Source organism: Pipistrellus hanaki, assembly GCF_964339955.1.
Source record: "Pipistrellus hanaki genome assembly, chromosome: 17".
NCBI classification, from domain to species: Eukaryota; Metazoa; Chordata; class Mammalia; order Chiroptera; family Vespertilionidae; genus Pipistrellus; species Pipistrellus hanaki.
The window spans coordinates 48,477,994-48,499,365 of record NC_140519.1 but is presented as its reverse complement, the minus strand read 5'-3'; the positions used below and the strand labels follow the sequence as shown (position 1 = coordinate 48,499,365).

At 59.1% G+C, this 21,372-nt stretch overlaps 1 protein-coding gene across 2 annotated transcripts in view; it reads left to right on the top strand.

Moving 5' to 3' along the window:
* Positions 1-6,736, top strand: part of TRAPPC9 (trafficking protein particle complex subunit 9) — a gene marked incomplete at its 5' end in the record, with an annotated part of 131,768 nt that extends 125,032 nt beyond the window's left edge. For both annotated transcript variants that reach the window (XM_084864667.1, XM_084864666.1), the window contains 2 exons: positions 5,482-5,702; positions 6,138-6,736. In XM_084864667.1, the coding sequence (XP_084720793.1) occupies positions 5,482-5,702; positions 6,138-6,305 (389 nt within the window). In that variant the 3' untranslated portion in view covers positions 6,306-6,736. The remainder of the gene's footprint in view (positions 1-5,481; positions 5,703-6,137) is intronic.
* Positions 6,737-21,372: the final 14,636 nt, after the last annotated feature.

The window sequence follows — 21,372 nt, the reverse complement described above, 5'->3', positions numbered from 1 at the left end:
AAGGCACCGGAGGGCAGGCTGCCGGGAGGTGAGGCTGAGCCGAGGCGGCAGCTCCCGGCAGAGGCAGGGCTCGGCCTGTGGCAGGAAACCAGCCGCCCGCCTCCTCCCACACCCGCCGGGACCTCCCCATGCTCCCTCCCCGCGTGTGACCTGACCCTGCAGGCGAGCTGGTCTGAGGCCGGATGGCACTGTGGCAAGGACCAGGCTGGGCGCAGAGCCACGGGAGGGGGGTCCGCTGGGAGGCAGGAATCTGCGTCTCGTTTAGAAAGGCCTGAGGGAAGATGGAGAACGGGGATTGGAAAGGTAGACGTGGCTTGGGGACAGACGAGCATTAAAATCCCCTGCTGCTCCAGAGGGCCCCGCCAGCAGGCCGCTTCCTCCCGCCTGCCTTCTCCCTGTCTGTCTGCAGTCTGAAGTGCTTGTCCAGGAGAAGGTGGAAGCAGAGGACTTAATAGAGGCATGAGCTCGATCCCAGGGCGTTCCCAGTGTAGTTCCGTGCCTGGGTGCCCGCGCCCATGCCAGTGCCCATGCCAAGGTGGCCCTGGGCATGGCAGCTCCCTGCGGCCTCACACTCCCTTCTGACGAAGGCTCAGTTAGATAAATGCTGGAGGCCTGCAAATGTCTCCAATAAATGCCAGGATGCCCCGCCCACCCATGGCTACACCTACAAAAGACCCCGCCCACCCCACGGCCCCACCCATCCATGGCCCTCCCACCCCACGGCCCCACCCACACATGACCCTCCCATCCCTCCTTTACTCAGGTCATTTAGTTCTGTCTGCCAGGAGAAAGGGATTGTGGGAGGGATGTGTTTGTGGGCCATGACCCGTGTTCTCTCCACACTGGGACCTCAGCCCTCCCCAGACACATCTCCTCTGCACCCCCCAGCCCTCTGGCCAGACACTGCCTCCCATTTTCAGACAAGGAGGCAGCAGCCCTGGCTTCCGAAGGGGCTCAGCTGGCCCCGCAGTGGGCGCCCGTGAGGCCGGAGGACGCGGGCATGGGGGTGGGGTGGGGCACTCCCACCGGAGGGCTGTGGTGCTGGCCATGTGTGTGTCTTCCCCCACGGCAATCACAGGCCACGCCAAGACGCAGCCCAGAGACCTGACCCCGGGCCGCCCTCCCGCCCTGTGAGCTCGCCCGCCCCGCCCTCCTCCCTGGGCCCGCCCCTCGGTGCCCGCGCCAGTGCCAGCTCGCGGTGGGCTCGCTGGGGAAGCCAGGATCCTCTCCACAGAGAAGCCCGCGAGGCACGACTTCCTCTCCACTCGCCTTAATTTTAATTTAATTCCCTTTAATCTTTAATGAAAAGTTGTAAAAGTAAATTATTTACCCGAGAGAGCCGGGCAGCTCCTCAGGGGCGTTCCTGCCCGGAGGGTAATTACGCGTTGTGGGTCCTGCAGGCCTCCCCGGCCCCGAGGGCCAGGCGCTCTGGCTCAGGCACTGATTAGCCGCCTCCATCACTGTCACAGCGCAGGCTCCTGGCAGACGCAGAGCAGGCCCACCTGCCAGGCGCTGGGTGATGGCCCGGGGCAGGAGGAGCCGTGCTCCGCCCGTGACCGGGGAGCCGAGCAGAGCTGCGCTGAGCAGGCCGCCCTCCCGGCCTGTCCCTGGCTCCGGCGGCCTCCCTGAGCCAGCTCACCTGCTCCGGGCCCCTCCCAGCCCTGCTGGGGCTCCAGGCGGGGCAAGGGTGACGGACGGGGGAGCCCACCTGCCCAGGTGCCTCTCTGCCTTAGGCCCGCGCTCAGAACACCGTCACCCCCCCCCCCCCCCCCCCCGGCACTGTCCTGCTTCGACCTCTTTTTAAAACTCAGTGTACAGAGAGGCAGCCCAATGACAGTTAGGGAAACCGTATTTGGCACAGTTGGTCAAGACTGGCAGGAGTGTGTGTGTGTGTGTGTGGGGGTGTGTGTGTGTGTGTGTGTGTGTGTGTGTGTGTAGGGTGTGTGTGTGTGTGTGTGTGTGTGTGTAGGGGTGGGGGAGTAATATGACCACCAAAGATTCGACGTCTGTCCTTTTAACTCAGCTTCCTAACAGCCAAAGAGAAAAGGTCAGTTACTTGCCTCTCCTCAGCACAGAGGGGAAAGCTGCGGTCGGTTCAGTACCGTGCCACGCGCTCCTGGGCCTCAGAGAAAGGTCCCCTCTGTGCTGGGTGCCTGGCAGTCAGGAGGTCTCGCGCGGTCTGCCTGTGCCGCCCCGAGGCCCTCCGGCCGCTGGGAGGAGGTGCAGCCCGCAGCAGGCCCGGCCTCCGCTCCCTCGCATCCCGAGGCGCGGCTGTCTTATCACGGGACCAGCTCCTCGCTGACTCCTGGCCAGGCCTCGCCGCAGTCAGCCGGACTGAGGGTTCGGCTCACGGGGATTTCCGGGGGCTGGAGAGAGCATGCGCCCGAGAAATCAAACGCTCAGATGTGCTCAGGCCGGAGCGGAGCGGCTTGCTGCGCTCACTCCCGCGGCTCCTGGCCGCCACCTCGCTCATCCCTGCGCATTGCTCTTAAGCCTTAAAAGTGTTTTATCCAAAATTAGGTATTTGCACCCAAAGTCTACTGAGCCTCCCGTTTCCTCTGGTCCCCAGGGCCAAGGGTTGTTGTGGGGCCCGAGGGGAGGGGTCCTCCCTGGGGTCTGAGCTCTGGGCAGGGCCCCTGCTGCCGTGGGCGCCAGGTGCTGAGGGCAGGTGAACAGGTTGTCAGAAAAGTCACTGGAGCAGGGAACGGGGGCCGTTCCTCCTTGTCACAAAGAGGTTTCCTGTGATCTGGGGTCTCCTCTGGCACTAAGGGAGCTGTGCTGGGCGGGCTCTGCCCGGGACCCGCTCTCCTGCCGCCCTCCTCCACACCTCCTGTGGAAAGGGCCGTGGGTGCCAGCTGAGCGGCACCAGTGTGGCCCTGCAAGTGGTGGCCTGGATCCAGCAGGTGGCAAGAAACAGGCCTCTGGCCACCCACAGGAACCCGACAGTGGGCAGGGGGCTGGCTGAGCCTGCTGGGGGAGGGGCCCTGGGAGGGGGCTGGCTGAGCTGCTGGGGGAAGGGCCCTGGGAGGGAGGGCTGATCAGGACAAGCCCCTTCCACGACTCCCCCACCTTCTCCAGGCTCGTTCATTCATGGAAACCTCCGAGGGAAGCATGCGAGGCCGATGGCCAGAGGCTGAGGGCTGTGCCCCAGAGCAGGGCAGCTTCTGCTGTGAGCGCGGAGAGCCCAGCAGCACACGCAGCCGGGCCGGGCCGGCCGCTTGCACGTGCCCGGAGCCTGGCTGGGAGAAAGCCCCGCCCCTCCACCACCTTCCCCAGCCCCTCACCCCTGCGCCCCTGCCCCACCGTGGCCACCCGGGGCCCAAAGGCAGGCTGGCACCAGGATGGCCTGGCACCGGGGCTTCCTCCTCCTCCCTGGCCCGAGGCCTCCCTCCTCTGGTTTCTATTTTTAGCCCGTGTGTCTGTCGCGGCCGTGCGGTGGCATAAGCGTGCGGTGGTTTCAGGAGGCATTCTGGGCCAGGCGGAATTAAGTCCGTGACTCCAGCTGTGTTACCAGTGAGGGGATAGGGGCCGGGCTGGGCGGGAGGCGGGGGTGGGCCGTGGCCCCTTGTAACGCTGTGGGGGCAGAGACTAATCTGCTCCGGATGTCTAACGAGGGCCTCCTGCGTGAACCAGCTCCTGCAGGAGACCTGGCGCTGCGAAGGGGCCCCGGGCCGGGAACGGGGGGCCGGTCCCGATCTCCACCCTCACGGTACAGCCGGCTGGTCCCCAAGGCATGTGGGCCAAAGCCCACTCACTCATGTATGCATTCACTCACTCACTCACTCATTCACTCACTCATTCACTCATTCATTCACTCACTCATCCACTCACTCATTCACTCACTCATCCACTCACTCATCCACTCATTCATTCACTCACTCATTCACTCACTTATGTATGCATTCACTCACTCATTCATTCACTCACTCATTCACTCACTCATGTATGCATTCACTCATTCATTCACTCACTCATTCACTCACTCATGTATGCATTCACTCACTCACTCATTCATTCACTCACTCATCCACTCACTCATCCACTCACTCATTCATTTACTCATTCATTCACTCACTCATGCATGCATTCACTCACTCATTCACTCATTCACTCATCCACTCATTCATTCACTCACTCATTCATTCACTCACTCATTCACCCATCCATCCACTCATTCACCCATCCATCCACTCATCCATCCATCCATCCATCCATCCATCCAATAAATATGGACTAGAACCAGAGTCTGCCTGGCCTGGGTCTTGGGGACATGGGCAGTGGCGGTTCTCCGGAGCTTCTCGGGGAGGACACACAGGTGGTTAATAGTTAAACAGGTGGGTAAACAGGAGAGCTTCCGGTAAGAGGCTGTGGGTCATGAGAAGATGAAAGAGGATGGAAGCGTGGCCTGGGTTTCTTCAGTCCGAAAGGGCTCTAGGCTGGGCGGCCCTGTCCCACCCTCTCAGCCTCACTCCGTGCCCGGTGCCCTCCTGCAGGGGGGAGGCGGGCGGAGACTGGGCGGACGGCGCTGCGAGGTCCTCTGCAGCCCCCGCTCCGTGGTGGAGTGGGCGGTGTGGTGAGCCACGCACAGGGAGGTGGAGCACAGGGAGGAGCCTGCCCCTGGGGGAGGGGGTGCTGTGAGGTGCAGGCCCGGAGCCTTCCTGGAGGCCACCCCCCAGGACCCGCCGCTCTTAGACGTGTTTACTTTTGTCCCAGTGACTCCTTTCCTGGGCTCTGTCCTGGGAGCGTCCGTCCCAGTTCAGACAGAGCTCACTGTGCAGACGTGCACACGGCGAGACACGGGGGTGGGTACGTCACGCTTGTTTCTCGCCGGATCCTCTGGGGCCTCCGAGAACATCCTCCCAAAGACGTGGACACCTGGGACATGCTGGCCCCACGGCCAGAGAGCAGAGCTCAGCCCCCGGCCACGTTAACAAGCCGGAGGGGAGCGGGCCAGGGCCGGGGATATTACCAAAGTGCCCTTCTGTCCACTTTCCCAGGGTCTGCAGAGCGCTGTGGGAGCTCCCGACTTTAAAGAAACAAAACAGGGGGGCGGGACTTGATCGCAGAAGGCTTCCTTGAAACATGTATTTGGAGGGAGCTGGGTGGGGGGTTTGCTGACTTGCAGGTGCACCCCCCCAGGCACTGCCAAACGGAGTGGGTGTCGCCAAGGCCCAGCCAGGGGCCACTCCTCATCCTGGGGGCCTGTGGCCAGAGCTCAGCCCTTCCTGGACCCCCAACCACCTTGGGCCTCCCAGCGCTCCGGCCCCGTCCTGTCCCCGCCGGCCTGCACGCCGGCAGAGCAGGGACGGGACCGTGCGCCCAGCCTGGCCCAGAGGGGCGGCACACATGTGGATGATGGCGTAGGGGATGAATGAATGAGGGAAGGAGTGAATGGATGAATGAATGAACAAGAAGACGGAGGAGAAGGGGAGGCTGCCGAGGCTGTGTCCCTGACAGTCCCCCGTCCTGTGTCTTTGGCAGACGTGCTGGTGGACGGGCAGCCGTGTGACTGCGAGGCGGCGGCCTGCCAGGTGGGCGACCCCATGCGCCTGGAGGTGCGGCTGACGAACCGGAGCCCGCGCAGCGTGGGGCCCTTCGCCCTCACTGTGGTCCCGTTCCAGGACCACCAGAACGGCGTGCACAGCTACGACCTGCACGGCGCCGTGTCCTTCGTGGGCTCCAGCACCTTCTACCTGGACACGGTGCGTGGCCGGGAGCCCCAGGCGGCCCGGGTGGGGTCCCGCTGTCCCCCAGCCCTCTGGCTGACCCTGGTCTGCGGGCTCACTCTGAGGCCTCAGGCACCTCACTGCTCTGCACCGGAGCCCTGGGGTGAGACCGGGGAAGTGAGGTCACCCCGAGGGCTGTTCAGGGGACAAGGCGGGGGCGGGGGGGCAGGATAGCTGAGGTCACCCGTTCACCATCGCCCCGCCCCATGCGGTCACCTCCTCCCTGCCTGTGGTCACTGCAGGGGCCCAGGGGACTGAGGGGCCCCACCTCCCAGCCTCGCAGGGCACAGCCCTCAGGCCCCACCCCCACCTGAGTGCCCCCCAGAAAGGAGGCGGACGCTGGGACAGGGACAGGACTGTCCCGGCGGCAGGTTCGGGGTCTCCCGGCTGACACCGCCCTCCTGCCTGCAGGTGCAGCCCGCGGGCCAGGCGGCCTGCCTCGGGGCCCTCCTCTTCCTCTACACGGGCGACTTCTTCCTGCGCGTGCGGGTGCACGAGGACAGCACGAGCAAGGAGCTGCCGCCCTCCTGGTTCTGCCTGCCCAGCGTGCACGTGCGCGCCCTGGAGGGCCAGGCCTGAGCCGGTCCGGGCCTGCGCTGGGGGGCCCCGCCTGGCCCCCCAGCCTTCGTTGTAGCTCCTGCCCCCCCTCCGGCCCAGCCCCAGCCCAGCCCCCTGCACCCCTTTTCCTGCAGCACCTTTTCTGGCTGTGCCAAGTGTGGAGACATGGCAGCCTCACCCCTCCCCGCACTGCCCACCCTGGACCCTCTGCTGGAGCCTGGCGCTAAGCCCAGAGGGCGATGCTCAGCTCCCAGCGGTGTCTCTGCACCTGGGGTCACAGCCCGCCAGGGTGGGCCTGGAGACCCCCAGGGCTGGCCCTTCTCCCTGAGCCCCCGAGGCAGCCCCTGTGCCAGGCGCTGGGCAGGGTCTGGGCGGGGCCCCGGGACCATGGCCTGTGTGTGTCTGTGTCTGTGACAAGTTCTCCAATAAAGGGCTGCCTGGCTCCCCGCTGTCCGCCTGCCTCCGGACACCTGCTTGTGCGCGGGGCTCCAGCCAGAGACCCCCAACACACGGCTGGTGGCCAGTGGGGCCGGGCCGGATCTGTCTGTCTCAGACCCCACAGTTCCTCCCATCGTGTGCTTCTTGGGCCTGGCTCCCGGCTCCCCAGCCCCTTTGGGAACATGGGGTCCAGCCCCCACCCGGTCCCCAGCCCCCAAGATGGCGCTGGCCATGCCAGCCTCTTGCTCTCTCTCCACCCTGTGACAGCGTCCACAGTGCCCTGGGCCTCCCAGGCCAGGCTGCCCGGGCTGCCCTCAGGGAGGGCGTACAGGGCAGGGTGCAGCCTGGCGGGGTGCAGGGCTGTGCCGCCCAGACAAGGCCCTCGTTCTGACTGCGGAGCTGCCCTGAACTGTAACGCCCGCCTCCCCATCAACTTCCACCTTCCAGGCCTCCAGCCCACCCTGCCCTCTGCTCCGGGCAGGAGGAGGCTGGGCCCAGGAGGGGGCTCAGTGAGAGGTCACACAGCAAAGCCTGCACAGGAGGAGCTCAAGCAGCCCGTCTGGGAAGTGGGGTCCCCCTGGGGGCCGTGTGGGAGTCCTGAGGGGGGCTGCCACAGGAACCCTGGCTCCGAAATCCTCAGGGGAACCGGGGGGCGGGGGGAGAGCCCCCTAGCCGGGGGCGGCCGAGCTGGACTGGGCATCCCTGGAGTTGGTTCCTTGGTCCCGGCCCCTGTGCCCCCGTCCCCAGGAGGAGGACCAGACCCTGCCCCGGGGTGTCCCCCACAGTGAAGTCCCGGGGATCCCAGGCAGGGAGCGGGCTTTGGCCGAGGCGAGGCAGGCAGAGGGCGACAGGAAGAGACTGGCCTTTGTCCCTGCGGGTCCTGGCCTGGAGCCCCATCCCCTGGGACTTCCGGGTAACGGGAAAGTCTGTCCAGCGAGGTGACTCTGGGTGGGCCCCTGGGTGGCCCCTGGTGGCGGCAGGACGGGACTGGTCACGAAGGACCAGCGTGCTTTGGGTCTGGGAGCCTTCGCCCTCCCTGGCCTCCCTGGATGGGGTTGGGGCCCATCCTGCCCCCCTGGGCACCTCGCTCCGACACCCTCGCCTCGAGCAGTGGGCGCTTCCTGGTGAACGCAGTCACGTTCAGGCCGACACAGAAGCTCCTGCACCCGGGCCCCTCCAGACCGCACTGTGCTCGCCCCGTCCGCCGCTCACCTGCATGCTGTGTCACGCCTCCTGTGGTCACCGGGCACGTAAGTAGGTGTTTGTCTGAGTTCTGGGCTCTGTCACAGCCAACTGTCAGACCTGGGGGTCAGGGCCCCAGCGCACGGCTGGCTGTTAGAGGTGGGGGCCTGCACCTGCGCTGGCGTCTGAGCTGGGCCGGCAGTGGGACCGAGCCCTTGGCTGTGGGTGGGGCTGTGCCCAGGCCAGAGGCAGCGTGAGAGCCGGCTGTGGGGCACCAGCTGCTGGGCACGGGGTGGGCGCGGGGCGCCGTGTGCAGGGGCCCGGCCGCCCAAGCTCCCGACACCTTTCAGCTGCTGGGGCTCCGGGCTCCACGGAGGGCGGCCCTGAGGGAGCGGAGAGGGCTCCAGCAGAGTCCTCCCCGCGCCTCCGTGTCCTCCCGGCCACTGCCTGACCGCTGTCCCCGGGAAGCTGGCCACGCGCCCTCACCGTCTTCTTAGACTCTGCGAGGCTCCTGTACCAGGCGGCGGGGGACAAGGCCGGCGCTCTCTGCACTGCGGCCGGGGAGGGGCTGCCGCTGAGCCCCGTGACCGTCATGCTGAGCTCTTTGCACTCGGGCCGAGGCCGGGCCTGCGGATGGTTCCGGAAGACGCGGTGTCAGGTGATGGCTCTGAGCTGCCAGCCTAGGGCCCGTCCCCGTGTGGCTGGGCCAGCCGGGCCCGGGCGCAGAGAGGGGACGGGGCCCGTGCCGCCTGCCCCTGGGCCTGGGAACTGTGTCCTCGGGCTGAGGCACACAGTGAAGACCAAAGGGTGTCACTGTGATGGGGGCCCGGCCTGCGCCGCCTCCAAAACCGGCTCCGTGAGGGCACGTCTGTTACAGACACGCGATCCCACCGAGCGCGGAGGAGAGTCTGACTGTGGGCAGAACCCTGAGAGGGAGGGCGGCGGCCCCATTCCCACAGAACAGGGAGGGGGAGGAGCGAGGCACGCCCACCAGGTGGGGAAGCTCAGGGGAGCTGCACCCCATTAATTTGGGAGCGGAAGGATTCTACCCTGAGTAAGGGGTGAACTGAAATCATACCCCCCCCCCCCCCCACTCAGCGTGGAAATAAGACTGTCCCGTCTCCACGCTCCGATTCCACCCACGTGGCCCTCCGTGACCGCAGGCCCAGGCCGCACCCAGCACCGCCCAGCCGCGCCCTTCGTTAACGGGAAAGGGGTCCCAGGCGCCCGCGGCAGACGGCGGCAGCAGTGAGCACATCCTTCTGGAGGAAGCCACTCTGTCCCAGACCTCCAAGGCGCATGAATAATTCAGTCTTAAGAGAGAGAAAGCCATCAGACACACGCGGAAGCCGTGCGTCATGTGTGAGGGCGAACAAAGGCGCGGGCCGGCCGGAGGAGAACAGCATGGCTCCCTCACACACGGGGCAATGGGCGCCTCGCCGCCACGGACATGACAGAGGAGAGGGACATGAGTGAAAATAACCAAACGGAGCCCTGTAGCCTTGACAGAACTAAAATTAAATACTTAACGAGTGCGTGGAAGGCGGATTAAACCCAGCTGGAGGGAGACGAGTGAATGGAAGAGAGAGCCAGGGACCTGATAAAAAATGCAGCTCAGAGAGGACGGGAAATGTGAAAGAGACCAACCCACAGCCAGCAGTGAGGGGGTTCACCCAGTCAGAGGGCCTGGAGGGGAGGACAGGACGGAGCGGAGGCAGGAGGGGAGGGCCATGACTGAGACTTCCTCCGAGCTGACCCCGCATTGCCGGGAGCCCCATCGCGTCCACGGGGCACAACACTGAAAACGCACCGCAGACCCCTCGTGATAGGATTCCACACACCAGGTGCGAGGGTGATGGCTGAGGGGCTGCATGACACGGCAGATCCTCCGCAGAGGTGGCTATAGCCCGCTTCCTGTCCACCACGGCGGAGTCCAGGTGTCCGTGGGGCGACATCTGAGTGACACCAACTTGTTCTAACAGCGAAAGAGCAACATTCTTACAGAAACAAAACCCAGGCTTCCCCCGCCACAGCCTCACTGACGGAGCTCCGGAGAATACACTCTGGGCAGGAGGAAATCCATATTCGGAAGTTGGAAATGCAGGAAAGAAGGAGCAACGAGCAACGTGGGTAAATCTTACCCAACATCTACGGTGCCATCATCCCCGTCACCATGAATTACAGAGTTGAGACATCACAGACTTAGCATGCACAGCAAAGCAGCACACACATGTGAGTGAGGGAAGATGGAGTCAGGGAGTGCTAAGGTGCTTTAATGTTAATTCCACAGGCTCCGGAGGAGGATAACGATATCGATTAACTTAGACGCAAGCTTTTGTGCTTCAGATATGGATTTTCAATTTCTGCGGTAACCATTAAGAAAGTAAGGAAGAGCCGAAACCGGTTTGGCTCAGTGGATAGAGCATCAGACTGTGGGCTGAAAGGTCCCAGGTTCGATTCCAGTCAAGGGCACGTACCTTGGTTGCAGGCACATCCCCAGTAGGGGGTGTGCAGGAGGCAGCTGATTGATGTTTCTCTGTCATCAATGTTTCTAACTCTCTATCCCTCTCTCTTTCTCTCTGTGAAAAATCAATAAAATATATTTTAAAAAAGGAAGTAAGAAAGTGCATGCACAACTTCCTAACTGGATGCTCAAAAAAAGAAAAGAAAAAGAAGAAAAAAGAAAGAAAAATGGACCAAAGAAATAAATGGAAATGGCAGAACAAACGAAACCACGCTATAATGGCTGTAGTTGAGGAAAGTGAAGGACAGAGTGGATAAGTGACAGCCAGACGTGGTTATGAAGTGAGTAGTAGACATAAAGTATATCAGTACTTACAATAAATTAAAATACTGAATATCCCAGATAGAAGACTAGACAACAACCACAAAAATCAGGTTTATGATATTTACAAGAGACACTAAGACAAGGATGTAGGAGGAGGTTGAAACAGAATGGTAGGGGAAGATATACCAGAAAAATCCCAATGAAAAGAAAGTCTAAAGCAAAAAAGTTAATGATGCCTAGAAATAATTACATCATGATAATAAAAACCGAGAAATAATTACATCATGATAATAAAAACCAACTTGCCAGGAAGCTAAACTACAATAACTTCAAATACATACACAACCAGTAACACAGTCTCAAACACATAAAGGAAACCCTGAGAGATCTCTCTCAGAAACTGAAAGATCAAGGAGACAAAAAAGTGTTAAAGATATAGAAGATTTGAAAGTTTCAATTAATACATTGACTCTAATAGATTTATATAGAATACTTCACTCAACAGCTGTAGGAAGGCATTTTTATCAAGCATATATGTTGAGATTTGCTGTGGCCCATATGTAGTTGAAGGACTGTTATCATAGACATACATTCTTTGAACCTGATATGCTTGAGTTAGAAATCAGTCACAAAAAGATAATTATAAAAGTTCCATGGATTTGGAAACTAGGAAACACTTGTAGATCACTAAGAGTTGAGAGAAGAAGTCACCGGGAAAGTAGGAAATACTGAAATTGAACAATAACAAAGTATATATATATCAAAACTGTATGAGGCTGATAAATCAGTATTTAGAGGGATATTTTATAAATTTAAATGCTTATATTCCAGAGGAACATGTGCTGAAAAAGATGGCAGGAGAGATCATTGAGAAGAATAGAATAGAGATAAGATCGTAAATTAATAAAATAAGAAAAATCCACAGTAGCAAAAAGCTAAAGGTTGTTTCCTGGAAAGGCTAATAAAAGTGAGAAGCCTCTCACTGGATTAATAAAACAGAAAAGACACAAATAGCCACATGTCAAATAAAGAGGGGACATCAGATACCACAGACAATGATGGGAGGATATTAGGAGAGGAAATTATGAAGGACTTTACACCAATAAACTTCAAAACAGAAATGAAATATAATTTTCTAGAAAACACAATAAACATTAAAGTTTTCAATAATAATAATAATCAGAAAAACCGAGTAATCTTAAAGCCATTGAAGAAATCAACTCAGTAGTTAAAAATCTTTTTGTCAAGGAAATTCTAGGCCCAGATGATTTTTACCATTGAATTCTAGTTCAAGAAACAAACAAACAAACATCCAAGTGTGCCCAGAATATTTCTGAATGTGGAAAAAGGGGGGAAATATTTAGTTATTTTTCATAAGGCTAGTATGGCCTCGACACCAAACCTTACTAAGACAGCCTAGAAGAGGAGATTGCAGGCTAAATCGTGCATTCACGTAAGCAAAAACACCTGAATCTGAATGTCAGCAAACAGATCCAGCCGTATGTGAAAGAGAGAGCATCTCGTGACCGAGTCGGATGAAGAGAATGCAAGGTTGGTTTCCCATTGGACAGCATGTGAATAATCCACCACGTTGTCAAGTTAAAGAAGAAAAATCACATGAACATGCTTGTAGATGTGGGAAAAGTCTTGATAAAAGTCAGTGTCACCCTTCCCTCAAAAAAACTAGAAAGCTATAGGTCTAGAGAGGTTTTCTTTTAACCTGATAAAAGGTTATCTGTAAAAAACACGTATACGTCAAACCTTCTTCTCAGTGTTGCAATGTCGTAATCATTCTAAGATCAGGAATGGAGCAGGGATGGAGCAAGGCTGTCCCCACAGGTGTATGTGGCCCTGCCAGCACAGAAACCAAAGGAGAAAAGGAGAAAACCCACAGAAGGCACAGGGGCTAGGAAGGAAGAAGAGGATATGTCGTTATTGACATAGCATGTCATCTACACAAAGGAGGCTCAAGAGTCCTCAGGTTTGTTAGAATGAGTCCGTGCTTACCAAAGTCTGAACAGAAAAGCCTTAGCGTTTTATAGCACAGCCACAAACGGCTAGACCATAGAATGGGCTGCCACACACAGAACTACAAAAACGGCAGAATCTGTGGTAGGCTGCGTAAGGGCATCCCGCAGATGGCCACGTCCCAATCCTCAGCCCCTGTGGATGCCCTAAGACAAAGCGGAAGTGCAGGCACGGGTAAGATTAAAGATGCCACTCAGCTGACTTTAAGACGGGAGGTTATCCAGGTGGCCTCAGTATAGCCACAGCCCCCCGGGAAGAGGAGCGCAGGCGGGCAGCGTGAGAATTCAGCCTGCGGCCCCTGCTGGCTCAGAAGGTGAAGGAGCTGGAGCCGAGAGATGCCTCCACCTTTAGGAGCCGGAAAAGGCTAGAAGAGGGATTCCTGCCATGAACCCCAGGAAGAACAGAGCTCTCCTGAGAGACTCCTGTTTAACACCTGGGTTCCGGAGTAGCATGGTATTCCATGTGTGTTGTGGAGGCCGCTAAGTGTGTCCCAGTGACCACAGGAAACGGGCACATCTTCAGAGTGCACGCCCACCGTGGAACAGGACGTAACAGCGTCTGGGAGGTCGGTAACCTGCCAGATCTAAGTGGACGGCAGGGAGACTGCCTCAAAGATGGAAGTCTCCGCCATATTGATTTATGGACTCAATGCCGCAGTAATAAAAAGCTTAATTCCTTCGGGTGAAGCTTGGCAAGCAGATTATGTGGAAGTGCACAGAGCCAACAGTCACTGGCGCGCTGAGGAAGAACAGGTGGGAATGCAGTGCCGTGGTGCACACACATGAGCCGGCGGGAACCCGGAAGTGACCCATGTGCAGGTGGACACGGGCTGGTGAACTGTCGCGGTCCTGTGCCAGGGGAGAGGGTGGGGGAAGGAAGCGGGTAGATGTGGGCAAGGGAGACACCGGATCGCGGACCGCGTACGAATATCTATCCTAGGTTAAGACCTAACTGTGAAAGGCGAAGTGTGAAACACACAGAAGACATGCTAAGTAGCTCCATGATCTTGAGTTAGAAACAGATTTCCTAAATGAGACAGGAAAACCACATCTTAAAAAGTGAAATTAAGAACTTGTGTTCCTCAGAAGATTCCGGAAGGAGGTGGAAAGACGTGTCACACACGGGGAGAAACACGAGGAGGGCCTGCCGCTCTAATGAGCTTATTCAGACTGGAAGTGGTGTGAGTCACTTCTGCTGACGATCCACAGAGAAGAGCAAGCGCAGGGCCCCGCCTGCCCACCATGGGCCTGTCTCCTGCAGAGAGACGTGGGGACGGGATGCAGTGAGCACCAGGGTCTCTACCAGTCCGAGCAAAGCTGAGCTGTCCATATCCCATGGCCCAGTGACCCCACTACCATCCCATATCCTAAAAGAGACTGGGTGGTCTGCCCAACATGAGCCACATACTGGAACATTGGTGACGGAATTGCTCATGGTAGGAGAAGAGGATGTGATCCCAGTGCCCCATTAAGAACGGAATGTGGCCGAAACTGGTTTGGCTCAGTGGATAGAGCATTGGCCTGCGGACTGAAAGGTCCCGGGTTCGATTCTGGTCAAGGGCATGTGCCTTGGTTGAGGGCACATCCCCAGTAGGGGGCGTGCAAGAGGCAGCTGATCGATGACTCATTGATGTTTCTAACTCTCTATCCCTCTCTCTTCCTCTCTGTAAAAAAATCAATAAAATATATTTAAAAAAAAAAAAAAAAAAAAGGACAGAATGTGTCACTCCATTGTGGCCGATCTGCGTAGCAGAACAGAATAATATGCAGTGATCACAACACAACACAGATGCTCGTCAAACACAGCGATGATGGACGGAAGCAAGCGACGGAAGAACACCTGTGGCATGACCTCGATGACAGGGAGTCCCCAGAGCAAACCCGAGTGTTTATTAGGGCTCCCTACACAAGTCGCTTTAAAAAAAATGCCGTGGAAACAAAGAAGGAGCCACGGACACAGAACGCAGCCCGACTCCCTCCGGCGGAGGGGAAGGCCGGGCTTGAAAGGGGCGAGCGGGAGCTCGGGGATTAGGATGTTCCGTTCATCCTGCCGGGCGGTGGAAACCTAACTCCTGCCTCTCTCCAAAGATTGAGATGTTTGAGTCCGCCCCAGGCGAATTGTCAAAGACAGGGCTTTTGGTAAAAAAAAGAAAAATCCTTTGGCACCGATTCAGCAAACCAATAAAGAATTCTTCCCTTCGTCCACCTTTGGAATTTAGTTTGCCATTTCAAACCTGCTGATTAATCACACTGTGTCCCTGGCAGCTGCCCCGGCCAGCTCCTCTGGAGACGGAGGTGGCAGCCCTGGGCGGGCGGCCTTCAGCACCGCGGACAGCGCCTCGAGGCCGGCTCTGCAGCGCCCGGCTGCTTCCGGCATCTGAGTCAGAGGAGGGCAGAGGGTTTCCGAGACCTGGTCCAGCCCCCCAGGCCTCCTGGCACTTAACCCAGCGCTCATTCCGGGCCCTGGCCTCGGGTACACAGACGACTGGAACCCCTCCGTGAGCCGGGAAGTCACCGAGGTCGGGGTGGGGGGGGGCTTCCACGTGTGGCTTCCACGCGTGGCTTTCACGTGTGCCACGTAGAGCTTGGGCTCTGCGGCCAGTCTCGGCGGGAGTCAGATCCGGACTCTGCCCTCGCCATCTGAATGCTCCCGGAAGTCGCCGCCCCTCTCCAGGCCTCTGTCAATCACACCGGCTCCCCGCAGAGGGCTGCAAGGATCCTGTGCTGTGCCAGGCACCGCAGGCTCGGCACCAGGTCCTCGGCGCCGGTGCGCACCCAAACGCAGCCCGATCTTCTGGCTGCCGCCTCGGCGGGTTTCGGATCAGAAAGGAAGTGGCTTTGTGGAATTGTTGACAAGGTGTTGGAACAACGTGGCCACTCGGAGTCTGTTCTGGAATAAACCCCACATGGTTCCCAGGTGAAATCGTGGCATTGGCTCCTCAGATGTCTTATGCTGTCCCGTCCTGTTCATTTGAGCCCCCCACCCCCATCATTGCCGAACGGGTCCTGACTGACTCCCCAAGAGACGCTCAGAGAAGAGGGGTGACAACATGCCCACAAAATGTCCCCAGGGCCAAGATCCTCGCCCACACGCGCACCCCTGCAGAAACCTGAGGGCTGTGCCGTTCTTCCTGGCAGTCGCTGGCTTCTGTCCGCTGGCATGGCACCTGGAGTGTGCATTCCGTTCCTCCGCACGCTCGGCCTCGGGCCCCGCGCTCGGTGTTGCTTGTGCTCAGCTATTGCCGCGGCGGGGGGTGAGCCAGGGCCTCTCTCTCCCGTCTTTTCCCACGACCCATGGCGTCCAGGAGCCGGCGGGATCAGACCTTCAGAAATGAGCTGCACCTCGGCCGCGCGCCCGCCTGGTTCTGGCGCCTTTTCCCAATAAAAATTCAATCGCCTCCTAATCTCCTTTATGGTAATTGGTCTATTAACGCGTTCCGTCCGTTTTTCTCTCGGACTGACTTCGGTAATTGACTGATACCATGAAACGGCCCCGGTCCCGAGGTCCCACACAGTTGCATACAATAGTCTCTCATAATTATTTCTATCTCCTCGGCATCTGTAGTTCTGTGGGTATGTCTGCCTCCTTCATTCCTAATCTTGTCTAATCTTACAATCCCTCGCTCTCCGTGCCCTGTAATTAGGCTCACGAGGGTTGCTTTTTACTTTATTAGCCATTTCAAAGAACAAGCTTTTGCAGTTACGTATTCTTTCCACTGTTTAAATTTTTCCCCCGTTTCATCCATTTCACTGATCTTTATGAATTTTCTCTTTCTTGTTTCTTTTGTTGTTTTCCCCCTAATTGCCGGAGCCAAGCACGGGAGCTGGCGCTGCGGTTAGTCTCCGTGTCTGGTGAGGGCCTTTCCGGCAGCGCCTCCCTGAGCCGTGGGCTCTCCTCCGTGTGTCCTGACCCATGGCTCTTCCTTTGGTTTCCCCTTTGGTGATGCAGGAGTCATGCAGGGATGTTTCACATTTGCAGTTGAAGGGTTGGGCTTCCCTTCCCTTCTTTATTTCTCCTGGCAGTGGGCATGGCCCGAGCACCGAGGCTGGTGAACAGCACACTCTGTGGCTCTGGAACTCGGTAAGGCTTCCTTGCTGGCCTGCCGGATGCAGCCTCTGGTCAGTGGCCTGTGGGCATGTGTATTCCCTCTTCGAGAACATACAGAGTGTGTGTTACACGCACATCCACACGTGTGGGCTGCGTCATTCCGGTGTTATTCCGTTGGTGTTTTAAAATGTCACGGGTACAGAAAAGCACCGGGACTCAGCTGTGCCATGATGCCGGGCGTGGTTCTCACCGAGGTAAAAGCAGGAAACGACCCACACCCTCGATACCTCCGCTCCCTCCGCCGCCCTCTGCCGTAGAGAAGGACGCGTCGCCGGGTAACCGCGGTGCCAGCACCGCCCAGAGAGGACGGTGATGCCGGGGGATCTCCTAGGACCCCCCCACCCCACCCCACCCGTGTTCCCAGTGTCTGTGACGTCACTGCAGCGATCCGATCTGTTCAGACCGGCTCTGACCAGGGTCCCGTGGTGCACTCTGTCCGTTTCTGATGGAAACCAGCAGCTGCCTCTCTCATGCTTACGTTTTTATCAAGTTCTCCTTCCCAGTAGGCTTTGCTGTAAAAGTTAGCTCTTCCTCTCTTATAAACGCAGGCTTCCGACTGTGTGTCTCTCCGTTGCAGAATGTTCTCCTTTATCACCTGTGAGTATCTTTAACCTTTTTTGAAATTAGAACCTGCCAGTCCTGCCTTATTTTCACTTGCTTTGTCCTTGCAAACATCTCCCCAGCCACCTAAAGAGCTACAGAATTCTGTTTTGAGTTTATTTCCAGTGAACAGCTTATATTGGGCTGTTTCTTCTGAACCCAGATGGCAAGGTCTGGCCGTTCTCATGGAGAGTCCATGTCTCTCCATGTAAGGTGGTAACTCACATATTTAACATACTTCCCATTGCTGGCTTTTTATTTTACATCATTGTTTCTTCCTCACTTTTGATAGTTTGATCAAGTTACGGTTCCTTCTTTTTTTTTTTTTTTTTTTTTTTCTTTGTCAATTAGGAATCCCTACTTTTGCTCTTCTGTTACTGAACGTTTGTGTCTCCCCAAAATTCACATGTTGAAACCCCAAACCTTTGTGTGACTGTATTTGGAGATGGGGCCCTTGAGGAAGTAGTCAAGGTTAAACGAGGTCATAAGGGTGGGGCCCTGATCAGATAAGGTTAGTGCCCTCATAAGAAAAGACACTAGAGCTCACTCCTGCCCCTCCCCGCAAAGCACGGACAAAGAAGAGGTCACAGGAGCCCACGGCAGGATGACGGCCATCGCAAGGCTGGAGACTCGACCTCAGAATGAAACCTACCTCGCCAGCCCTTGGCCTTGGGCTTCCAGCCCCCAGGACTGTAAGAAGCAAACGCCCGCTGTGCCGGCCACCAGTCCCTGGGACTCTGCTGTGGTGCCTGAGCAGACACCCAGACCCTCCTCTTCCCTGCGACCAGACAGATTTCTCTGCACCGGCGGAGAATAAGACGCCTGCTCTTTCACACAGGGACCCACGATTCCTCCTCAGCCCGGTGTGGGAATTTCTGGAATTCTCCTCTCCCTGCCCCTCGAGGATGAGGTCCTGGGAGAGCCTGTAAATTTCCCCTGCCCAGGCCTTGTGCGGTTGCTGAGCTAGGACTTTTATAAACAGACCATCGCTGGAATTTTCCCTCCCCGGAGGAGCCTCTATTTCGGGAGCCCTTACTAAGCAGTAGGTGGCGGAGTCTGGCAGGTCGATCCGTATTCATTTTGATTTAATTCCCCACCCGTCAAGGCCCGCTCACCCGCTGCCTTCCCTCCTCATCTTCCTTCATTTCCTGGGCTCCTCCTGTCTCATTAATTTCCCGTCCGGAGTTTTCTCTCGAGTCTCCCTCACTCGGCGGCGAAGGGGTGCGGGGTGCGGGGTAGACCAGGACCCAGGAGGTGCATCTCCGACGGCTTCCTGCGCCCTTGCAGTGAGCCACACCTGGGCCGGGCGCCATTCCTGGGCGAGGTGTTTGCTGGAGTGTGGCAGGGCTGACCAGAGCGTGGCCACGTGGCATCGCTTCAGAAGGACATTTCTGGGCAGTCCCTCGGGACCTTGGTGAGGACCTGGTCTCAGAGGGGCCCAGAAAGCAGAGCTGCTGTCAAATCAGGAGCAAGAAGAAGCCTTTTCAATGTGGAGCCGCTGCGTTTTCCATTTTACAGACGGGGCCTGCTCTGTCTCGGCTCCGGCTGAGGGTGTGGTCTGTGCTCCAGGCCGGGCCCATTGCTAAAAAGTCTAACGTCCCCAGGAAAGGGGGGCGGGGGGGGGGGCGACTTAGGTTTTGCTTCTCTTGCTTTTGCTTCTTTATATTTTCCTGTGTCTTAGATTTTACGCAGAAAGGCGTTGTGTGTGAGGAAGAATAAGTCAATGTGAAGACAGAATGATTTTTGAAGAGCCAGTGACTCAGGCTGCCACTGTGACAGGGACTGTGGGCCCCGGGGGAGCTGGGGAGGGGCTTGGGGGCTGGGGGCCCTTCCCGGTGCCGTGGAAGCCACGCTGTGCCCCCAGGCCCGTCAGCGGAGGGCCAGGCCGCTTCCAAAGCCGCTTGACTCCACCCCGCTCACCCCCAACCCCCAGCGAGGGGAGACGCCCAGCGTGGCCTCTGGGGGCTGGCCGCAGCCCCAGCGCCTCAGTCATTGGAGTTGGGGTCCTGATGTTTCCACTGGCCGCCCGCTCCTTGGGGACTTTTCCTCCGGGTCGGAGAGCGTCCCAGGCCCCGTGCCCTGCGAGGCCCACCCAGCAGGAAGGTGGGGCCCACCCGTCCAGGGGGGTGCGGTGTGGCTCGGCTCCCTCCTCATTCCAGGGCAGCGTGGCTCCTGGGGGCAGTGACAGCCAGTCGTGTCCCCCCCCCCCCCCCCCGCCTGCCTCCTGTCCTCCCGAGGCCTTGGAGCCCTGACCTCTGACCTCATCTTGACCCGTCACCTTCACATTCTTGCTCTTCTCTGAACCAGCCAAGACCCGTCCCCGGCTCCAGGGCACCAGCCGCTCCCTCTGCCTGGATGACCTCCCTGCTCCCCACCTGTGATTCCAGTCGCAGCTCAGACGCTCTCTCCCGAGGCCGGCTGACCCCGGCCCCAGGTCTCTGCCCACAGGCTTCTCAGGGGCCCATCTTGCATCACGGCCGCCTGGCCAGAGCTGTGCCCGCGTCCGCTCCCCGCAGCCCGGCCTGGTGCGGGCTGGCGGGTGGGTGTTGGCGGCCAGAGCCGGGCCCCTGGGCTGCAGGGCTGCCGTCACCCTCCGGGCCGGAGCTGGGCGGTGTCCTGGCCTGCTGATGGTGACGCCGGCCGCCCAGCTCGGCCAAGGCCCCTCAGTGGTTAGCAGCGGAAGGAGACCGGCGGCCCAGCTCCCCCCAGGCTCCCCCGCCCCCCCCGGGGGGAGGTCTCTACCATCAGCACGTGCCCACCCTCGGGGCCTGCCTGTCTGCTCCGCTCAGAGCAACAGAGTGGGCAGCTCAGGGCTGGGGTACGGCCTCGCTGCTGGGAAGCATTCTGGGGTCCCCTAGTCTAAGCTGACGGAGGCTCCAGACCCCCTCTGACTCCTGAGCATCCTGTGCCATAGACCCCAGCACCCCCACCCGCCGGTGACCCCGGCCTGGCCGAGGGCAGTGCAGAGGGGGAACCCTCGGGCCCTGAGGCCTCGGCGGTGCTCCCGGAGCCCTGGTGCCGCTGGGACACAGCGAACAGGACGGGCTCAGGGAGGCCCCGGGGCTGTGTGCACGGGCCCAGGCCCGTGGCCGGCAAACTGTGGCTGAAGAGCCACATGCGGCTCTTTGGCCCCTTGAGTGTGGCTCTTCCACAAAACACCACGGCCCGGGCGAGTCTATGTTGAAGTGGCGTTAGAGGAAGTTGAAGTTTAAAAAATATGGCTCTCCAAAGTAAATTCAATCGTTGTGCTGTTGATGCTTGGCTCTGTTGACGAATGAGTTTGCCGACCGCTGGCCCAGACCACTGGCCCAGTCCTAGCCCAGACCAGCCAGGGCAGGCAGGCTTCCTCGGGGTGGGGCCCGGGGCTGGGCTCAGGGAGCGTCAGGCCTGGAGCACCCGCCCCTCCTCCCTCCGTGGGAGCTGCAGGCGGCAGGACACAGAGGACACACCTGCGGCCCCGAGCAGCAGCGGCGTGCGCAGGGCCAGCCTCCCTCACGCGGGGACGGCGCTGCAGAAATGCCTTCTGCACACAGGGTGGAACTGGCAGCGCCCAGAGCCAGGCTCCGGGGGAAGGCGGTTAAACACCTTCCGCAGGCCCCGCGGGCTCCGGGCACAGGACCGGCCATGTGACGGCTAAAGTTAGCTCCCGCCGGAGGGAGCTGGCCGGGCCGCGGGTCCCCACGGCGTGCGGCCTGGCCTGTGGCGCTGGCTCCGGTCCCGCGACCGGCGGGCAGTCAGCCGGAGAGAGGACAGGCCTGCTGCACGTGGCAGAAGGTGCAGTGGGAGAGGGTCCAGCTGGGGTGGGTGCTCTTTCCTGCGTGTGAGGCCCGGGAGGCCCCCGCTTGGCCACGGGAGGACGGCAGGCTGGGCTGGGCCACAGAGGGGAGGACGGAGCATGGGGTGGGCCTCAGGGAGAGGCTGCTTCTGTGCAGGGTCCCCTTGGCC